Here is an 18,733-nt window from a genome sequence, read left to right on the forward strand (position 1 = left end):
GGATCTGTGTGTGTGTGTGTGTGTGTGTGTGTGTGTGTGTGTGTGTGTGTGTGTGTGTGTCAGCATCAGGGAGGGGTCGACAGGATTGAGGGTCAGGAGGGTGGAGGGAAGAGTAAGACAGAAGGGGAGTGACAACAAGTGAGAGAGATACAGAGGGATTTCTTGAAAGTGAGAAGAAAAAGCAGGTTTATTGTGTTTTAGCGCAGAGTCTTGTTCATACAGACAAACATAATTTATCTACATTCCAACAATCCAAACTGACAGATTATCCAAACAATCAAAATGGAAGAGAATATGGAGAGATCTGAAAATGCCAGAATGTTCTTGCTGATTCATTTTGTTTTTACAAAACAACAGATTTTGTTATTTTTCCCACTGACTTCAACGGTGGCCCCGAGAGGCCACTGAACTGCAACTTATGAAAACACACGCAAATAGATCACATCACGCAACAATAAGACAACGCATGCAAATAAACCACAACATGCAACAATAAGAAAATGCACACAAATAGACCACAACACGCAACATTAAGAAAACGCACGCAAATAGACCACAACACAACAGAAGTGTTTCCAGGGGATACTTTTAAGTGATGCACACATCTGGCTTGCTTGCTGCAGTTTGACGTCTTAACTCGGCAAGTGGTCAGTGGTGTTGGGAAATCAGCTAAAATGTAAGTTGTTTTTTTTGGCTTTTTCCTTTCATTGACATTGTATGATTCTGATATTAACTATTGCAGATATCTTCTGTTAAACTAGCGATAGCCTTTTTGCTTATTCTAGTTAGCCTTTTGCTAACTAACGTTTTGATGTTTTCAAACTGATTACGATAATTTCTTAATTTTCTTGTGCTTTGTCTGCTAATTCAATTCCGATACACACAATTGCCATGTGCTATATTAACTGGCTAGATTGATGGACTAGATTCCCATTGCACTCATAACAACAGTATCTAACGTTAGGTTAAAACCTTTGTGTGGAACAAACTTTGCACTTTTCTTACAATTGGGTTTTGACTGCGAAGTCAGCATGACTGCTGTCAGTCAGAGGTTTTGTTAGACAGAGTCATCCATATTAAGTCATAACCTATTATAACATTTATATAATGTTTATATTTTAATGGGAATGAGACAGTAAATTTGAAATATTGATTTTTTTTGTTTCAAATGTCCCGAGCATAGTAACATTTAAAATACCCATTTCAGCAGTCACTCAGGGGCTGCTATGTCAGTCAGGACACTTTTTTTACACCTAGAATTCAACACGTCATCAAACAAAATGTGCTGACAAACAAAAATACCATTATAGTATTCCTATGATTTGATTATTGTACATAATGACATTAAACATATGTACCAAAAGAGAAATCAACTGACTTAGAGCAACAAATAAATAAATGACTTTATTGCACATAAAAAATATCTAAGGATATAAATACACAGAGGTGGTTGTGGTCTATTTGCATGCGTTTTCTTAATGTTGCGTGTTGTGGGGAGAAAGCTATGACATAATGATGCGCAGCGTCTCCTCCACTCGCACGCATCACACCGGAGCAACATGGAGCTTGAAGATGTAAAGAAAAAAATAAAAACAGGAGACTTAGCCTACTTTTGAGCAAGTTTGGGGGAAAATCGGTATGGAACCATTTTAAACAAGTTGTGGGCAGTGACAACATATGTGTTGGCTTTGTCGAGTGCATATGACAGCAACAAAAAAAGGGGACTTTGACAATGAACAGACGCGTGAAGCAGGCTTGCCATGGCAGAAAAGATGATAGTCAGCCTTCAATGTCCTCTTTTGTTACTTCTCCAAACATACCCCTTCTCAACAGATTTCTGCAGTTCAAACAACTCGGAATTGAGAACGTCAGTTATAACGGCCCACGTGTTAAAAAAAATTTGAGGTATAAATCAGGCTTGGGCTCATAATTACAGTTAATGTGTCGGGCCGGGTTCGGACACAGTGTGCTCGGGTAGGGTCGGGCTTAATTTTTTAAGGCCCGATCTAAGCTCTAATATGCGTGCATTTTCTTATTGTTGCCTGTTGTGATCTATTTGCGTGCATTTTATTAATGTTGCGTTTTGTTATCTATTTGCATGCGTTTTCTTATTGTTGAGTGTTTTGATCTATTTGCGTGTGTTTTCTTAATGTTGCGTGATGTGATCTATTTGCGTGCGTTTTCTTAAGTTGCAGTGCATTGGCCTCTCAGCGCCACCGTAGACTTTCTCAACATTAGGATGGATGTAATTATGACTGGCCGACAGATCCCAGGCCTGGGGTTGGTTTGTAATTCATTAAAGTGCTGTTGTATTAATCACAGACTGCTCTAGACAACACTGCTCTGAGAACAGCTGTTCTGCTGCACTTAGATTGCAATCATAGAGCGGTCAGTCGCCACTAATCGGGGTCATTTATCAATCCGGAAGACCACACACACAAATGTGAACGCACTGAAACACACACACACACACACACACACACACACACACACACACACACACACACACACACACACACACACAAACACACACACACACTATACACAACACACACACACACACACACACACACACACACACACACAGATCAATGGCTGGGCTAGTAAGAGGGATTGATGGGCGCTTGGCTGGGGCGCTTTGTGTGTGTGTGTGTGTATAAAAGTGCGTGGTAGTGTGCTTGCATTAGCACAGCAGGGGCACGGAGCACACATAGGCTAAAGAGCTGTAAAGATTAACCTCTAGTTGATTAAAATGTGTCAGTCTTGTCACTTACAAACTAGTTTGGCTCCGCAATTTCCACACTGAAAACTAACCATGTATCTATTAAATCTCCATGGCAACTGAGCAAACTCCATCCACTCAAGAAGACTGTGAGATGTAGTTGAAATATCAGGAAAAAGTGACAAAGTGGACCTTGAGTTAGGATTTATTTTTGTCTGTTTCCAAGTAGGGCTGGGGTTAAACGATTATTTATTAAACGATTAATCAGGCGATTATTTTATCGATTAGTCGACTAATTATTTTTCTGTTGCTCGATTAATAAAATCCATAATGTATCTCAAATAAATACCAAACAATTCTTAATAATATACTTTATTAAACAACAGTTTTGCACAGAAAAAAATCTTCTGCTTTACACAAAATAAAATAAATAAAATTATTTTACTGTTATACAAAATGAAAGGCCAGCCTGTTTACTCTTTTACAGTACCAACATAACTCTCTTGTTCAAAAAATTCAAAAGTTGTAGTGCAACAAAAACAGTATAGACATTCCTGAGAGTGTTTAACATAATATAAAATTCCTGTTTTCAGTTTTACAGTCCCAACAAAAGCTACTGCAATCTGCTTGCTATATATATATATATATATATATATATATATATATATATATATATATATATATAATGTAAGACAACAAGTTAGTATTCCGGGTTAAGTTGGTATTCCAGGCTAACTTAACCCTTCAATATACTGTACAAAACATACAGCTGCTTCACAGTAAAAGCCTCCTGGTGACCAGAATTCTGACAACAACGTTAAGTATGAATGAGGTAGATGACGTATTGAATTATTTTTTCCAGGCTGCATGTCACCCTGACAAGCCAGACCCACATCAAGATGTTGACCCGCCAGCCGCGAGGGTACGTCTAGATTTCTTGGCTAGGCAATCATACCTAAAGGGTTGTTCAGAGATGTTCGCATGGCTTTTTCTTTTGTACTTGTAGCTAACATATCACGTTTAGGTTCTCTTTCCTCTCTGTTTTGAACACACCTCCTGACAGGAGTGTGAACAACCAACCAATCAGGTTGCTTGACATGCAGGTCTGCACAATGTGTTGTTTAACAGTTACCCATAACACCCTTCACTACGTAGGTTTTTCTGAGACGTTTGCTTGTATCTTTGCAGAAACATATTTGGTAAACATAAAATTATTTTCATTTAGTTATTTTGACACAGTTGCACAACCAGGAACCAAGAAGAAGTCAAACCCCAGTATTCTATTAATGTCTGTACCCACAATGTCTGTAACCTTGCAGAAATCACTGTCTATCCCTAAACCTGTAAAATGAATGCAGGTCTCCTTTTGTTAGGCTCTGAATTAGTGTCAGTAGTTTTATTATGGAGATCCGCTTATTCCCCAATTTACACAAGATAAAATTAGGATTTTCAAGGCTTAAACAAACATTTCCTCAGAGATTGCCTTCGGTGCACTGCCCCAGGGTCTGTGTGGAGTTCTGAGCTTTCCTTAATGGCACTTTGTCATTGTTGAGGATGCTATAAATGCAACACAACATTAGCCACTCTAAACCTTCCTCTGGGCTTGAAGTAAGTTTGATCCAACAATATATCAGCTTTATGTTATACAGCCTCTGGCCCTCTGCAGCAAACTGCCACCCTCTGTAGAAAGTACAGGCCCTCTGCTAATACCTGAGCCACACTGTGAAAAGACAACAGTAGAGACCGAATGTAGATGCCTCTGATAATTGGATCGTGTAAACAATCCCAACACGTGTCCTGACTCCTCTATGTTGGTCAGGCCAAGAACATTTGGCTGTCTGGGAAAGCTGTCAGACTGCTGAGAGAAAAAGAACGAAAGGATGAGACAGAGAGAGGAGAGAGAGGAACAACGGGGGAGGAGGAGGACCTTTGCTGAGCTGATTATGCAGTAATTGACTTCGTACATTTTCTCCTATATTTTTCCTTGTTGTTGTGTTTTCATTTGTTGACCCAAAATCCACTTTACCCTTTTCCCCAAATCATTCTTATTTCCCATGCTTTTCTTTTTTTTAATCTTCTAACTCTTAATTCTCATCTGTCAGTTTCAAATTCTCTCATTTTTAGCCACCACTTTCTTTCACAATCGCCTCTTCCTGGCTGGTTATGACACATTTTATCTGCTTTAACTCCTCTGCTCATTTGATTTCTATTTCCTCATACTGCTGATTCATAATCTCCATTTGGACAGAAAACGGAGGGATGGACCTTCTGTCCTGATGAATAACAACAGGAATTGGTAGAGAGAGAAAGCGAGAATGGGATACTGAGGCAGCCTCATTTGCAAACTGTCTGGCTGGCACTCTGTCTCTCAGTCTATATGCCAGACTGTCAGCGGCTGTATTCGTGTGTGTGTGTGTGTGTGTGTGTGTGTGTGTGTGTGTGTGTGTGTGTGTGTGTGTGTGTGTGTGTGTGTGTGTGTGTGTGTGTGTGTGTGTGTGTGTGTGTGTGTGTGTGTGTGTGTGTGTGTGTGTGTGTGTGTGTGTGTGTGTGAGAACGCTCTCGCCCTGAACCAAACTTTCCACAGATCATGCGGTCAAGCTAACCAGATTTGGCTTACTACTTCTATTCTTAGGTCCGTGCCATCCAGAGTCTGTTTAAATAATATGGTCTGTGCTCTGTCTTCTTTTACCAACACCTGGGCCGGCCCCTCTTCACTCTCACACATTTAGAGTGCCTCTACCACTTAGTATTATGAGAAACGGAAAGAGACGAAGTAAGGGAGGATGGCATACTAATGGAATTGTAAAAAAAAATACAAAAAATAAGGGAGAAACAAAAAGAGAGATGGAAAAGACAAGGGGAGAGCAGAAAGCAAAGGAGAAGCAGATTATATGGCAGTAAGGAGGGAAAGTGGATGAAGGAAGAGTGCATATATAGAGAGAAATATGAGGGTGGAAACACAGAACTTATTGACCGAAGTGCACCACCAGGGGTATGACTCAAAAACTAGCAAGATGTTCCTGGATATAAGAGTCTAAAGCCTCAGAGTTGCGTTGTGGGGAACTCAAAGAGGGCCTTTCCTGTTTATTCATGTCTCCTCCTCCTCCTCCCCTTTTTCCTTTTAGGGGTCGCAGACTATTGATGTGTATGGGCCAGACTGGAGAGTTAAAATGACCCAGACTCTATATGTGTGTAAGAGAGTGTGTGTGTAGTTTGGCTGACTGTGATCATAAATGTAGGTCAAAGATGAATAATTTGCAAATGAGGTGGAGAAAGCGTGGAAAGAGAAATAGAGGGTGACTGGGACAAGGCCACCATGCTTGTGTATGTATGTGAGGGTGTGTAGGTGTGTGACCATTTTTGGAGACCACTCTATGTAATGAGCTGAGCAGGGTAGCAGGGATGGGGCTGCATCACTAAATCCTGCACGGCTTAAATCACACTGGCATCTGGCTTCCTGTGTGTGTGTGTGTGTGTGTGTGTGTGTGTGTGTGTGTGTGTGTGTGTGTGTGTGTGTGTGTGTGTGTGTGTGTGTGTGTGTGTGTGTGTGTGTGTGTGTGTGTGTGTGTGTGTGTGTGTGTGTGTGTGTGTGTGTGTGTAACTGACAGAGCAGACAAAGGTATGACAAGACATCACCCCTTTCACGTGTTCATATTTGACACATTTTGTTTGCTAAATCTGATTTATTTTCCTTCCTTGTTCCATATCCCTGATTAACATAATTGGGCAAACGCCTGGCTCTTCAGGACATTACGCAAATAATTTCATTCACTTAATGTCTTAATCTCTCTGTCTTAATACGTAACCTTAATTGCAGTTATCTCTCTCTTCCTGCTCCTTCTGCTCTACCTTTTTCTCCTGCGAGAGTAAAGCAGCGGAGAGGAAAGGTTTGCCAAGGGTCATCATAAGTGTCTTATATATTTAGCACATTTAGTTTTGAATAGCTTTGCTTCATGCCGCCTTCATCAATTTCAGATAAATCTACATTTTTGCCAGAGCCATATTCATATTCAAAACCTGGCTCTCTTAGAGCTTAGCGGGGTAGCATAAAGGTACAATTTGCTGTTGATGCGATTAAATAAAACACTATTACTATTTACGGTGACGTGTCCTGTTAGTAATCTCTCTCTCTGAAGTGTGTCTAATGTTTCAAATCAGCCTTACTATTGTACAAGCCTGATTCTCTTATGATTCAAAGCATGAACGAATTGGAGGGTTACACATTAGTGAGTCATTATCAAAGCTATATTTGTGCGTGGATGTGTGTGTTTGTGCGTGTGTGATTGTTTCTGTCCTGCCTGTATGAGTGTGGATGCATGTATACAACTGCGTGTGAAGTTAGCCAGCAGTAGCAGGTTTATGAATCGGATCAAACACGCACTCGCACACAATGTCTGTGGTGGACTGAGCCGAAAGGGCCCTGACCGGGTGTGACTTTGATCCACACCACAACATCCGCTCTTCCACTCCAACACTGCTTTTCTGCTGCTCGTCTGTCTCATGTGCCCCACAGTACACTTAACTAAGACTCAAGTTACTCCTTTCAGATCTTGAAATAGAGCCATGGTGTGCCTTCAAACACCAAAGATCCTCCTGTTGTAACTGGACACTCAGTGTGTAGGATCCAGATTTGGAGCCTGCAGATGGGCGTCAGGTCTAAGGGAGGGTTGTGGTTAGTGTCACCATCTCAATGGCCATGAGAGTAATAATAATAACCCAGTTGTACTATGCTGAGTTGTGATCATTTACGGGTGTTTTCTTTGATAATGAGCCAGATGTGAATATTTGGTGCAGGTTGCTCAAAATGTTTATTCTTCTTTTAATCTTGATGATAAATTACTCAGATGTAATTTGCATCATTATTCCTTGTGAAGTTTACTCAAGGAAGTGTTTTTAAATTGACTGAAATATGAACTGAAATAGATCATACCACTCACCAGTGAGACATCTTTCTAGCTTTGGCTTTGTTAATATGAGTCTTTGGGAAGCAGCAAAGTCATTTTTGACAACATAAACAAAGAAACATGTTTTAATTATTGGCTTTCTTCAGCATCCAAATAGTTTCATAACAAAGCCTAATGATGAATTGTGGCATTGATTCCCATGACTCCATTTACTGAGCAGGTGAATTCCAATCTTATTTTTATAGTAAACAAGTGATGCAGGTTTAACACTCGCTACCAATAGTCCATATACCGCGTTGACTGAGCATTAAAGACAAATCACATATCACCTATACTGTAATAAGCCCAATTCAAAGGCAGAATGTATGTGAAAGAACCAGGGGTGTAACTTTCTCATAGAAATTGTTCATAAAGAGGCTAAAAGGGTCAGTAAATGCCATAAAACAAACTAAGTGCCATGCAGATAATTTTAAGACGTCCCCACCATGTCAGAAGATTAGGCATTGAGCAGTAACATTTGAAAACATCAGTGTTTCCTACCAAAATATGTCCTGGCTACTCCAAATAAGACATAGACTTGGCCATGGACACTTTCCATTGGAAATTGTTATATTTTGGCATCTTTGTAAAAAGTAATTTTCTGGAAATCTTATAGTATAATGTTGGCATCATTAGCATTTAATGCATACATGTCTGTATATATTGCTAATGAGAAGCAATCGAGCAGGTGGTATTTTGTCCCACCACCATGTTGTGTACAGTATGTGTTGCCTTCACTATATGCAAATGATCAGATGTTGTTGTGACAAAAGACACAAACCCAGAAATATGGAAATGTATAATAGAAATATGAAATAGATGCTCAGCCATGACCTTTTCAGCCAGATGTGCAGTGATACTCCCTGTGTGTGATGTGAAAATCCTTTAAAATCGATGAAGAAAATGATGAGATGCAGAAAGCAACTGTGTCAGATTTAAGTGTCTCATGAGGGGAGTGGAGCTAATAAGCTACATTTTAACACGTCAGACCTAATAAAACATCTTCAGGCTCATCGCCCAAAGAAGCACAATGAACTTACTGTAATAAGAGAACAGCAACTAGCGAGGGAGCTGATGCCACAGCAATCCCTGAACAGGCAAGTTATAAAGTGATGATGCTAAATACAGTGGGTAGAACAAGTATTTGATACACTGCCGATTTTGCAGGTTTTCCCACTTACAAAGCATGTAGAAGTCTGTAATTTTTATCATAGGTACTCTTCAACTGTGAGTGACGGAATCTAAAACAAAAATCCAGAAAATCACATTGTATGATTTTTAAGTAATTAGCATTTTAGTATTTGATACATCAGAAAAGCAGAACTTCATATTTAATACAGAAACCTTTGTTTGCAATTACATCATACGTTTCCTGTAGTTCTTGACCACGTTTGCACACACTGCAGCAGGGATTTTGGCCCACTCCTCCATACAGACCTTCTCCAGATCCTTCAGGTTTCGGGGCTGTCGCTGGGCAATACGGACTTTCAGCTCCCTCCAAAGATTTTCTATTGGGTTCAGGTCTGGAGACTGGCTAGGCCACTCCAGGACCTTGAGATGCTTCTTACAGAGCCACTCCTTAGTTGCCCTGCTGTGTGGGAAGGAGGTTGTTGGCCAAGATGTTGCGATACATGGCCCCATCCATCCTCCCCTCAATACGGTACGGTCGTCCTGTCTCCTTTGCAGAAAAGCATCCCCAAAGAATGAGGTTTCCACCTCCATGCTTTACGGTTGGGATGGTGTTCTTGGGGTTGTACTCATCCTTCTTCTTCCTCCAAACACGGCGAGTGGAGTTTAGACCCAAAAGCTCTATTTTTGTCTCATCAGACCACATGACCTTCTCCCATTCCTCCTCTGGATCATCCAGATGGTCATTGGCAAACTTCAAACGGGCCTGGATATGCGCTGGCTTGTGCAGGGGGACCTTGCGTACAGGATTTTAATCCATGACGGCGTAAGGGAAGGCAAGGCAAGGCAGCTTTATTTGTATAGCACATTTCAGCAACAGGGCAATTCAAAGTGCTTTACATAAAACATTAAAGAGCAGTTAGAAGACAATTAAAAACAATTCAAAAACATTACAAACAAACAAAAAAAGGCGTAGTGTGTTACTATGATGTTTTCTTTGAGACTGTGGTCCCAGCTCTCTTCAGGTCATTGACCAGGTCCTGCCGTGTAGTTCTGGGCTGATCCCTCACCTTCCTCATGATCATTGATTCCCCACGAGGTGAGATCTTGCATGGTACCCGAGACCGAGGGAGATAGACCGTCATCTTGAACTTCTTCCATTTTCTAATAATTGCGCCAACAGTTGTTGCCTTCTCACCAAGCTGCTTGCCTATTGTCCTGTAGCCCATCCCAGCCTTGTGCAGGTCTACAATTTTATCCCTGATGTCCTTACACAGCTCTCTGGTCTTGGTCATTGTGGAGAGGTTGGAGTCTGTTTGATTGAGTGTGTGGACAGGTGTCTTTTATACAGGTAACGAGTTCAAACAGGTGCAGTTAATACAGGTAATGAGTGGAGAACAGGAGGGCTTCTTAAAGAAAAACTAACAGGTCTGTGAGAGCCAGAATTCTTACTGGTTGGTAGGTGATCAAATACTTATGTCATGCAATAAAATGCTAATTAATTATTAAAAAAATCATACAATGTGATTTTCTGGATTTTTGTTTTAGATTCCGTCTCTCACAGTTGAAGTGTCCCTAAGATAAAAATTACAGACCTCTACATGCTTTGTAAGTAGGAAAACCTGCAAAATCGGCAGTGTATCAAGTACTTGTTCTCCCCACTGGATATAGCAATTACAGAGGAAATTCATGGCAGCAGATGAAGAACCACTTGGCAGAAAACACGTTGACACACCGGACCTGTTCATTCGGTGAAGAACCACTCACAGGTAAAATTGTAGTGTGAGTGTTTGACCATTAATCAGGGATGTACTGTAGCCGCTTACAAATACATAATTTGGATATGATCAAATGGTATGCAGTTTGAACAGATACAAACAGCATTAGAATTTTTGCAGTAGTATTTTCTCCCCCATCACCAGGTTGACACATTGGCCACAAACTTCACACCGCTACTTCTCAGAGTAATCTAACATACAGACATCATGCACCCACTGCTAGAATCAGCAGAGCTCACCCTCTACAGTGATGTCCATCAAGGATGCATTTCCATAAATCATTTAAGACATTTTTTTTTTTTAAATGTGCTTCTTAAGGCATCTCATAAATCATCAGATTCCGACTTTCACTCTTAAAAGTAATCCAGGTATGAAACAATAAACAAATAGGCTAACAGAAAAGAGAGAATGCAAAGGTGTACAGTACTGTAGTTTTAAGTTTGGGGATTTAGGTTCATCCTCAAAATGTCATCAGTTTTCACCATAGAGTAAAGTATTTGTTCGGCAGTGCAGAATAAAGCTTGACTGATGTTGCCCAGGTGCTGTCACCTTGATGCCTGGGGAAATGTTGCGTGACTTGAGAGTAGACGGGGAAATAACAAGCTGCACTAAAAAGTACATTCAACAGTAGTTAGACTTTGTTTTTGTTTGTGTTTTCTGAGATGGTGCTCAACTACTAAAATATTCAGAAACATCATTTTGTCATGTTTATTTTTACAAGTAGCCTATCTCCATGTGGCCCTTAACCCTGTCTTTGAATAACCCAAATGGTGTTGCCACATTAAGGCTGCTGGCATACTGCCGATGAATCTGAATTCTCTCAGTTGTTCTGGACACAGTGTTTGGACAAGCCTCCCTGTAATCCCCTCGACTAGGACTTGGCTACCCCTGCTTTAGAGGAGATAAAGACAATGCTTCTCACTATGGAAATGTGTGCAGACGCTTTGATGCTTTATACACTTCGGCTTTTCAAAGTACGTGTCCAGTTCTTTGGCTCCCTCACACCTTCCCCTCTCTCTAACCCTCCGCCCCCACTATTCCGGCTCAGATCGATCCAGCCATGTCTCCCAGTCCCACATGTCATATTTTTTCTTTGACACAGCTCTCCTCTCTCCACTGCTTGGTATTCTGGAGTGGGAATGCATGCACCATCGCAGATCCATCAGCTCCGATCGGAATGCCGCACCACGGCTCGGGGAAATGGAGGGATGAGAAGAGAGAGAGAGAGGTGGAGGGAGAGAGGGAAAAGGGGAGGGAGGAAAGTGAGTGAGAGGGCAGGTCAGTGGCTTGTCGACATCCTTCCGAGACCAAGCCTCAGACTGACAGGGAGAAAGAGATAGAGGGAGAGAGAGGCAAGAAAAAGAGCACCTCTTTATTTCTGAGGGACCACTTTTGTTAATATCCATTTCTTTTCAAATCGGCCTCTCTGAGGAATTCAAGGAGCACACGAGTTCTTATACTCCATTTCCTTTAGAGCTCAAAGGATTCAATAGGTAGTAAGTATGCTACAGGAAAAGAATAGATATTTAGAGTCTAGGTGCTCACATAAGTTAAAACCTCATATTTGTTATGTTCAGGCTCCATGTAGATACTGTCCTATAGATGATACAGAGACTTACATGGATACAGATAAGTCCAGTGAAAATACTTCTTTCATCATTGCACCTCACACAGTGATGGTCAAAGGCAAAATGCATATTGTTTTCTCTATTCTATTTATGTGAAGTCAAAATAATTGTATTTATAGGTGGCCTAGACAGCTCAACTGAGTGCAACCTAAAGAAAACACATGGAAATAGACATGACAAGCAAATGATAAAACATTTCCCCCACTTTGACAACACATAGGCAGCAGTTAGAAATAAAACACACACCACACACACATACACACACACAAATAAAAAACAAAAATCTCCTTTCAACAGGAGAAAAATAGGAAAAACTTCATAAAGAGCTACAGAGGAAGGATTCCAGGACAGGCAGACAATAGTAGGTGAGTTTATGGTAGATGGAGGTAGTAGCAGTAATAGATAAAAAAAAAAAAAAAAATAAGTGAAGAAACATAACATGACATTTCAATGTAATAAGTTAAAGGGTTTTTGGCAAAGAGTGCTAAGTGTTTATCTTCTCAAAAACCTCATTTTCTTTTTTTACAATGAATATTGCACTCTAGATATGTTTCCATCTATCATCATTCATTCTGTACAGTACATGTCTGTCACTATAAAATTCATGTTCGTTCAGGTTATAAATATGATATTTATACATACTTTATACTCCTACAAATAGGCTAATATAATCCACCATTTGTAGCCGGTCATTGTGCCCTAGGGTGGCATTTCTGTGTCTTTCAGCAAAACTCTGTTCAGTACAGTCCACACGGCATTTCATCACACATTCCTCTGTAATGTACACTGTATTTTCATCAGCTCACTTTCCTCTCTTCAACTCGCTCATCATCCCTTCCTTCTCTTGTCTGAGGGGAGGGAGAAGCAGACAAGCGCTGATCGCATCAATGTCTCTCTTCTTCATTTATTGCTCTCTTTCTTTTGCGCTCTTTCTCTCCAAAGCCTCTCCATCCTCTCTGTGTGTTCTCCCCCATGGCTTTCCTCTACAGCAGTGCGTTGCCTTGGTAATTACCAGTTGTCTTAAACAGACAGATGGAATAAGAGAGAGTGACGGGCAATTTTCCCAGTGCCTGTTCTCCCCGTTTATGTGCACGCAACTTGTGTGTTCTGTATGCACGCTTCTTAACTTCTCCCCATCTCTTTCACAGTCTCTTCCCTTACTTCCCCCGCCTCACTCTCTCCATGTGAGTTTGCCTTTGTGCACATCTCATGTGTGTTTGTGTGAGTATGTGTGTGTAAGGCGGATGTGGGGAATTAGCTGACAGAATGTGTTAGTCCAGGATGGTAGTGGGACAGTCTCATCTCCTGCAGTTGTGTTGGCCATTTTAGAAGCCAGGTGTCACTCTGGTCCTCTGCAGGTCCCCAGGAGGGATCACTGCTGTCCCATCCTCTTCTCTTTTCTCCCAGCATGCCCCTAACACAGCAGTGGGGTAAAGAGAAAAGGGCTGACTGTCAGGGCGAGAGGTCAGGGGGAGAGGTGGGGAGGGATGGATGGAGAATACACACAATGTGTGTATTGTAGTGAGTTAATTGTCATAGTACAGTATGTGTACTTCCTGTTCAGAACCTTGTAAAGTGTCTTTGAGTGTTTAAAAAAGCACTGTATAAATAAAAGGCATTATTATTTAGAGTGAGAGGTAAAAAAAGGGAGGAGCAGAATCTTGCTGTTATATGAGGGACTGACACACATTAACATGATGTCAGAGTTCACCTACGAGTATTCATGTCACCAATTAATATTACACACTCTCTTTCAGGCTGGTATGATCAGGATGGAGCAAGAGGAGTTTTTCATCGAGCCGGTGGAGCGGGGCGACGGAGTGATAGAAGAAGAGGAGGAGGAGGGAGGAGGAGGAAGGACACACGTTGTCTATCGCTCCTCAGCCGTAAAGAAAGCGCCCATCAGCAGCATGGCGGCAGACTACCACTCCAGAGGTCAGTCTGTGGCTCCAACTGTGTCACTCTCCACTTTTACACACTTTTCACTGAATGCTGCACACTTCAGCTCTGTGCTCTATTTAACTCCATCTTCTCCATTTTTACTGGAATGATATAATGACACTGACTGCAAGCTCAGTCCCTCATCATTCAACTGAAATTTAAAACCTGTTATGATTTGCTCTGATTTTTTTGTTGCAGTACATCCTCCAACACTACACAGACTATTCTGAAATAAACTAGTATCTTAAACCATTCTTTACGTACACACACACACACACACACACACACACACCTGCTTATATAATCATATCAAACTATTGTATGCAAAGACAGCAAGTCACAGCTTGAGCATACCCTGCCGTCAAAAAGATTACACCTACACACACTTAAACGCATCCTCCTGTCACTGCACTAATTTCCCAGTGAGAAATGAGCGACATATGGAGACGCACGCATTTGAGTGGTAAGGTAGCACCCTCTGTATCTTTTATAGAATTATACGCTGCCTTGGCTGCCTCAACAATTAACAGCTGGCACTCAAGTCGGGTGGTTTCTCGTTGTGTCTGCCTCCATTTTCCACTCTACAGATTTAATAAATGAAGTGAAACAACAAGTAGGGCTATTGTTTTAGAGGGAGCATCATACTTACAGTTTGACTCAGCATGTCAGCTCTGGGATAAGAGGTAAGGAAGACAAATATGTATTCAAATAGGCTTTAATACTCAAGGACTGAACATTGTCATGCGAACACAATTATATTTCCATCATAAAAATTCAGATATTCATCAGTTTTATCTTGTATTTATCTTAAAATGTTATTTCTTTACAATGAAATGAGATTTTACTCAACACAAAACATGGAAGTTTCGCTCAATTTGGAAGAATATTTATAATTTTATATAACCTAAAGGGACATGTCTAATGTTTCTAATGCTGCTCTATTTCAGTAACTCTCTACAGTAAGATGTACATGTAAATAAAACAGCATAGAAATGCGTGTTTCAACCTTGTATTAGCCTAGGTGGAGCATTTAATGTGCATTCACAATATGGCTCATATCATAGTGTCACCACATACAGTATGATTCTCTGCTAAACATAATAACTAAGACACTCAACTACTCTCAAATTCTCAAAATGCAAGCAATATAGCAGAGTGAACACTACATAAACAGTATCTATATATTGGCTCACACCAGGAAATGTGCAGCATACAGTGTATTTAGTATGTGCTGTAAGACTGTAAGATAATATTGGAAATATTGTTGCTTTACTTTTTGATAAATAATACTGTAATAATAATTGAAAAAAAAGACTATTAAAATTCCCAGAAAATAGGATAAGTCATGTCAGCTGTACAGTGAGTGGTTTAAGAACTTGGCTTGTTGGAAAATATATGACTGCAAAACCTGCCTCAGGCTTGCGTCAGTAGAAGTGGCTGCCCAATCACTGTGATTGATCTGATGCCTACAAGTCAATCAATTGTGACCCCGACCTGTGCAAGAGTCTGCATCTCAACTAATCACAAAGCAAAAAATATTCTCATAGAATTAAGTCTCACATGTTGTACAGGAGCGAGACGAAGCACTTTATAACAAGTGTATCGCAATAGATAAGATCTGTGTCTTCCTATTCTGAGCAGTTGACTCAAGAATGTCTAATAATATACCGAAAAAGAGAGTTTCCATAGGAACACCCACTGAGGACAGACTGCATTAGAGTAACACAGATCTGCTCCCACTGTTACTGATACCTGGCAGTACATTCACACACACACACACACACACACACACACACACACACACACAGAATGCACACACTGACAAAAAAAACTATACAGAAAGTCACACACACATACAGGATGTAACCACACGCAGCTTACACAACTCCCTTGATCATACATTTACACTTCTGAACACACATACATGCTGCATACACACAGACACGCAAACACACACACACAACACGTCTCACTGCTCCTTGTTGCCTTTGAATCTGCCTCTCTAATGAAGAGTGGGGTGCAGATCAATAGCGTAGGATAGAACAGGCCACTGTGTGTGTGTGTGTGTGTGTGTGTGTGTGTGTGTGTGTGTGTGTGTGTGTGTGTGTGTGTGTGTGTGATGGCGTGGGCATGAGTTCTGTGGTCGTCTGGCTTTGAGTGCTAGGATTTTCAAGGCCAAGCAGACAGACAGACAAGCAGGCATGTGCTGCTCCCAGTAGCATTTGATGTGGATCTCTCTCTTTGTTTCTCTTCTCTTTTTTTCCTTTTTATCTTTGTCTTAGCTATTCTAGACCACAACATTATGTAAACACAGGTTTACCTTCCAGTTGTTACATCACATCACTGTAATATCACAGCCACATGGAGACATTGAAAGCACATTATAGATCCTGCTGCCTTTACACTTCTTTCCCAGTTAAAAACAACTTCCCTCATATTCTCTTTCTCAGACAATCACCCCCCTGTAGATCAATCAGGGACATTAACAAATTAATTAATAATCAATCAATCATTTCTGGAGATCTCATTTGCCAAGCATACTTAATTCACAGCCAGTTATTGAATGTTGGACTCATTTTCTGGCTAAAGACAGAGGGAAGGAAGTTATATTTAGCAAGGTAATAGAGGAGCTCAGGAAGGAGAGAAAGAGAGAGATGAAGAAGGAGAAAGATTGATCGGTTTCTTACACCATAAGCTGAGGAGGTGTGAATCAGTGTCCTAAGTGGACAGAGCAAGCTGTATTATTAATGTGGCACATTCATCAATTAATCGCTGCGGCAATAGAAAACGAAGGATTGCCATTCATTTTTTTTTTGCTGTGCGGACAGAGCTCCATCTTTCAATCTGTCTTTTCTTCGCCCCTTACATTTTCATTTTATCTCCTTCTTTCATCTGTGGTTTTGATCAATGTCTTTCTGTTTTGCTAATTTTAGTTCCTTTTCTTCCCTTTTTATTCCTCCGCACCGGCGATAGCTGTGGCCTGAGGCATGTTTTCGGGTTGTCTGTCAGGTTTATTGGTGTTTTAAGCCCCCAGTGTCTAGGATTAGGCTATGGTTAGGGTTAAGGTTAGGGTTAGGTGCCATGAAGTCAACAGTCGCAGCGCTGCCTGGAAGGAGACAGGGGCTTAAAACACCATTGAGCGTCTGTCCGTCCGTCCCATTCTTTTGAACGCGATATCTCAGGAAGCCCTGGAGGGACTTTCTTCAAATTTGGCACAAACGTCCACTTGTAATAAACGATCAACTGATTTGATTTTAGAGGTCAAAGGTAAAGGATCACTGTGGCCTGCCCAATGTGTTTGTGGCCATAGCTCAAGAATTCCTACTGTAATTATGCCAATGGTTCACACAAATGTCTAATGGGATGAAATTAAGTGACAAAAATATTATGAGTCTGGTAAGACATTGATGTAAACTGCAACTTTACTGTTTGGCGGAGGCATACAACCGCAAGGCGGTAATTCTAGTTTTCTCTTGTGTTTTATCTTTACTTTTTTGCCCCAAACAAAGTCTCCTCGTGGTGTCTGCAGACATGTTTTGTTTCAGAGGCTGGACAGTGAGGATGGGGTTTGGTGTTTTGTCTAGTAGGACTGGACTGCCCGTGTGGGTGTGTTGCTTCAGCTGTGTGTATACAAACGTGTATGCGTGCCAGTGCGGTGTTGTGTCCAGGCTACTGAGACATGCCCAAACAGATGGACTACCAGAGGGCTTTTTCCCATAATCCCCCTGACCCAGTCTGCTACCTGGACTAAACTCCCACATAAATATAAAAGTCCATAAAAGTCACAATGTTTCTACATGAATGTTGTATGTTATATTGCTAACACTTTACTTGAAGGTATCTACATAAGAGTGACATGACACTGTCATGAACACATGACACTGTCATGACACATAAACCCTCACTCTAACCCTAACCATAACTTGTCATGACAAAAACCAAATGACACTTACTAAAAGAAGCGCTATGACATGAACGTTTATGACTTTGTGACTGTGTCATGTCACTCTTATGTAGATACCTTTTAAGTAAAGTGTAACCGTTATTTTGATAGCATACACTGTCATTCAGCACGCATACACAGTAGGTTATAGAATTGTGTTACAAAATGCAGTTCTTTGCAGCTGACTTGTTTTCATTGACATTTCAGAGATCTGTATTGTTCTCAAGGCCGAAAGGCTCCCTGCTGCGTCTGGGACATTCAGCTGGTGGACTGACACTGGGCGGAGGACTGAGGCAGCTACACAGGACCCCATGCATCTGCACAAAGCCAGCATTTGTTTTACCCCTTAGGCACTGCTGTTCTGTGCTATTCTTTTATGTATTGAGCTGTACTGTTTTGCGCTTTACCATTCTAGGCTGATGTGAGCGGAGTTAGGTCACTGTTGTTGTGTTGGTGGTGAATGCCACGTCGCACAGCTGCGATACAGTGATGCGTCAGCTTGGGCCTGAGCTGAGAGGAAATTGAAGGGGGTCAGACAGAGGCCAGTGGTGCTGGTCCCTGTAGCTTAATGTCTGCCTCACGCATCCTGAAAATGAAGGCGGCTCCCTCGAGAACGCGCTCTCTCACTTTACTCCCTTTCCCTTCTCTGT

The 18,733-nt window shown here is 41.1% G+C and overlaps 1 protein-coding gene across 6 annotated transcripts in view; it reads left to right on the plus strand.

The window, feature by feature from the left end:
* The window catches only part of LOC114562491 (A disintegrin and metalloproteinase with thrombospondin motifs 2), a 191,402-nt gene that overhangs the window by 109,616 nt on the left and 63,053 nt on the right, over positions 1-18,733 (plus strand). For all 6 annotated transcript variants that reach the window (XM_028588873.1, XM_028588875.1, XM_028588876.1 and 3 more), the window contains exon 3: positions 13,957-14,134. In XM_028588873.1, the coding sequence (XP_028444674.1) occupies positions 13,957-14,134 (178 nt within the window). The remainder of the gene's footprint in view (positions 1-13,956; positions 14,135-18,733) is intronic.

The sequence above is a fragment of the Perca flavescens genome, chromosome 10 (assembly GCF_004354835.1).
Source record: "Perca flavescens isolate YP-PL-M2 chromosome 10, PFLA_1.0, whole genome shotgun sequence".
In the NCBI taxonomy this organism is placed as follows: Eukaryota; Metazoa; Chordata; class Actinopteri; order Perciformes; family Percidae; genus Perca; species Perca flavescens.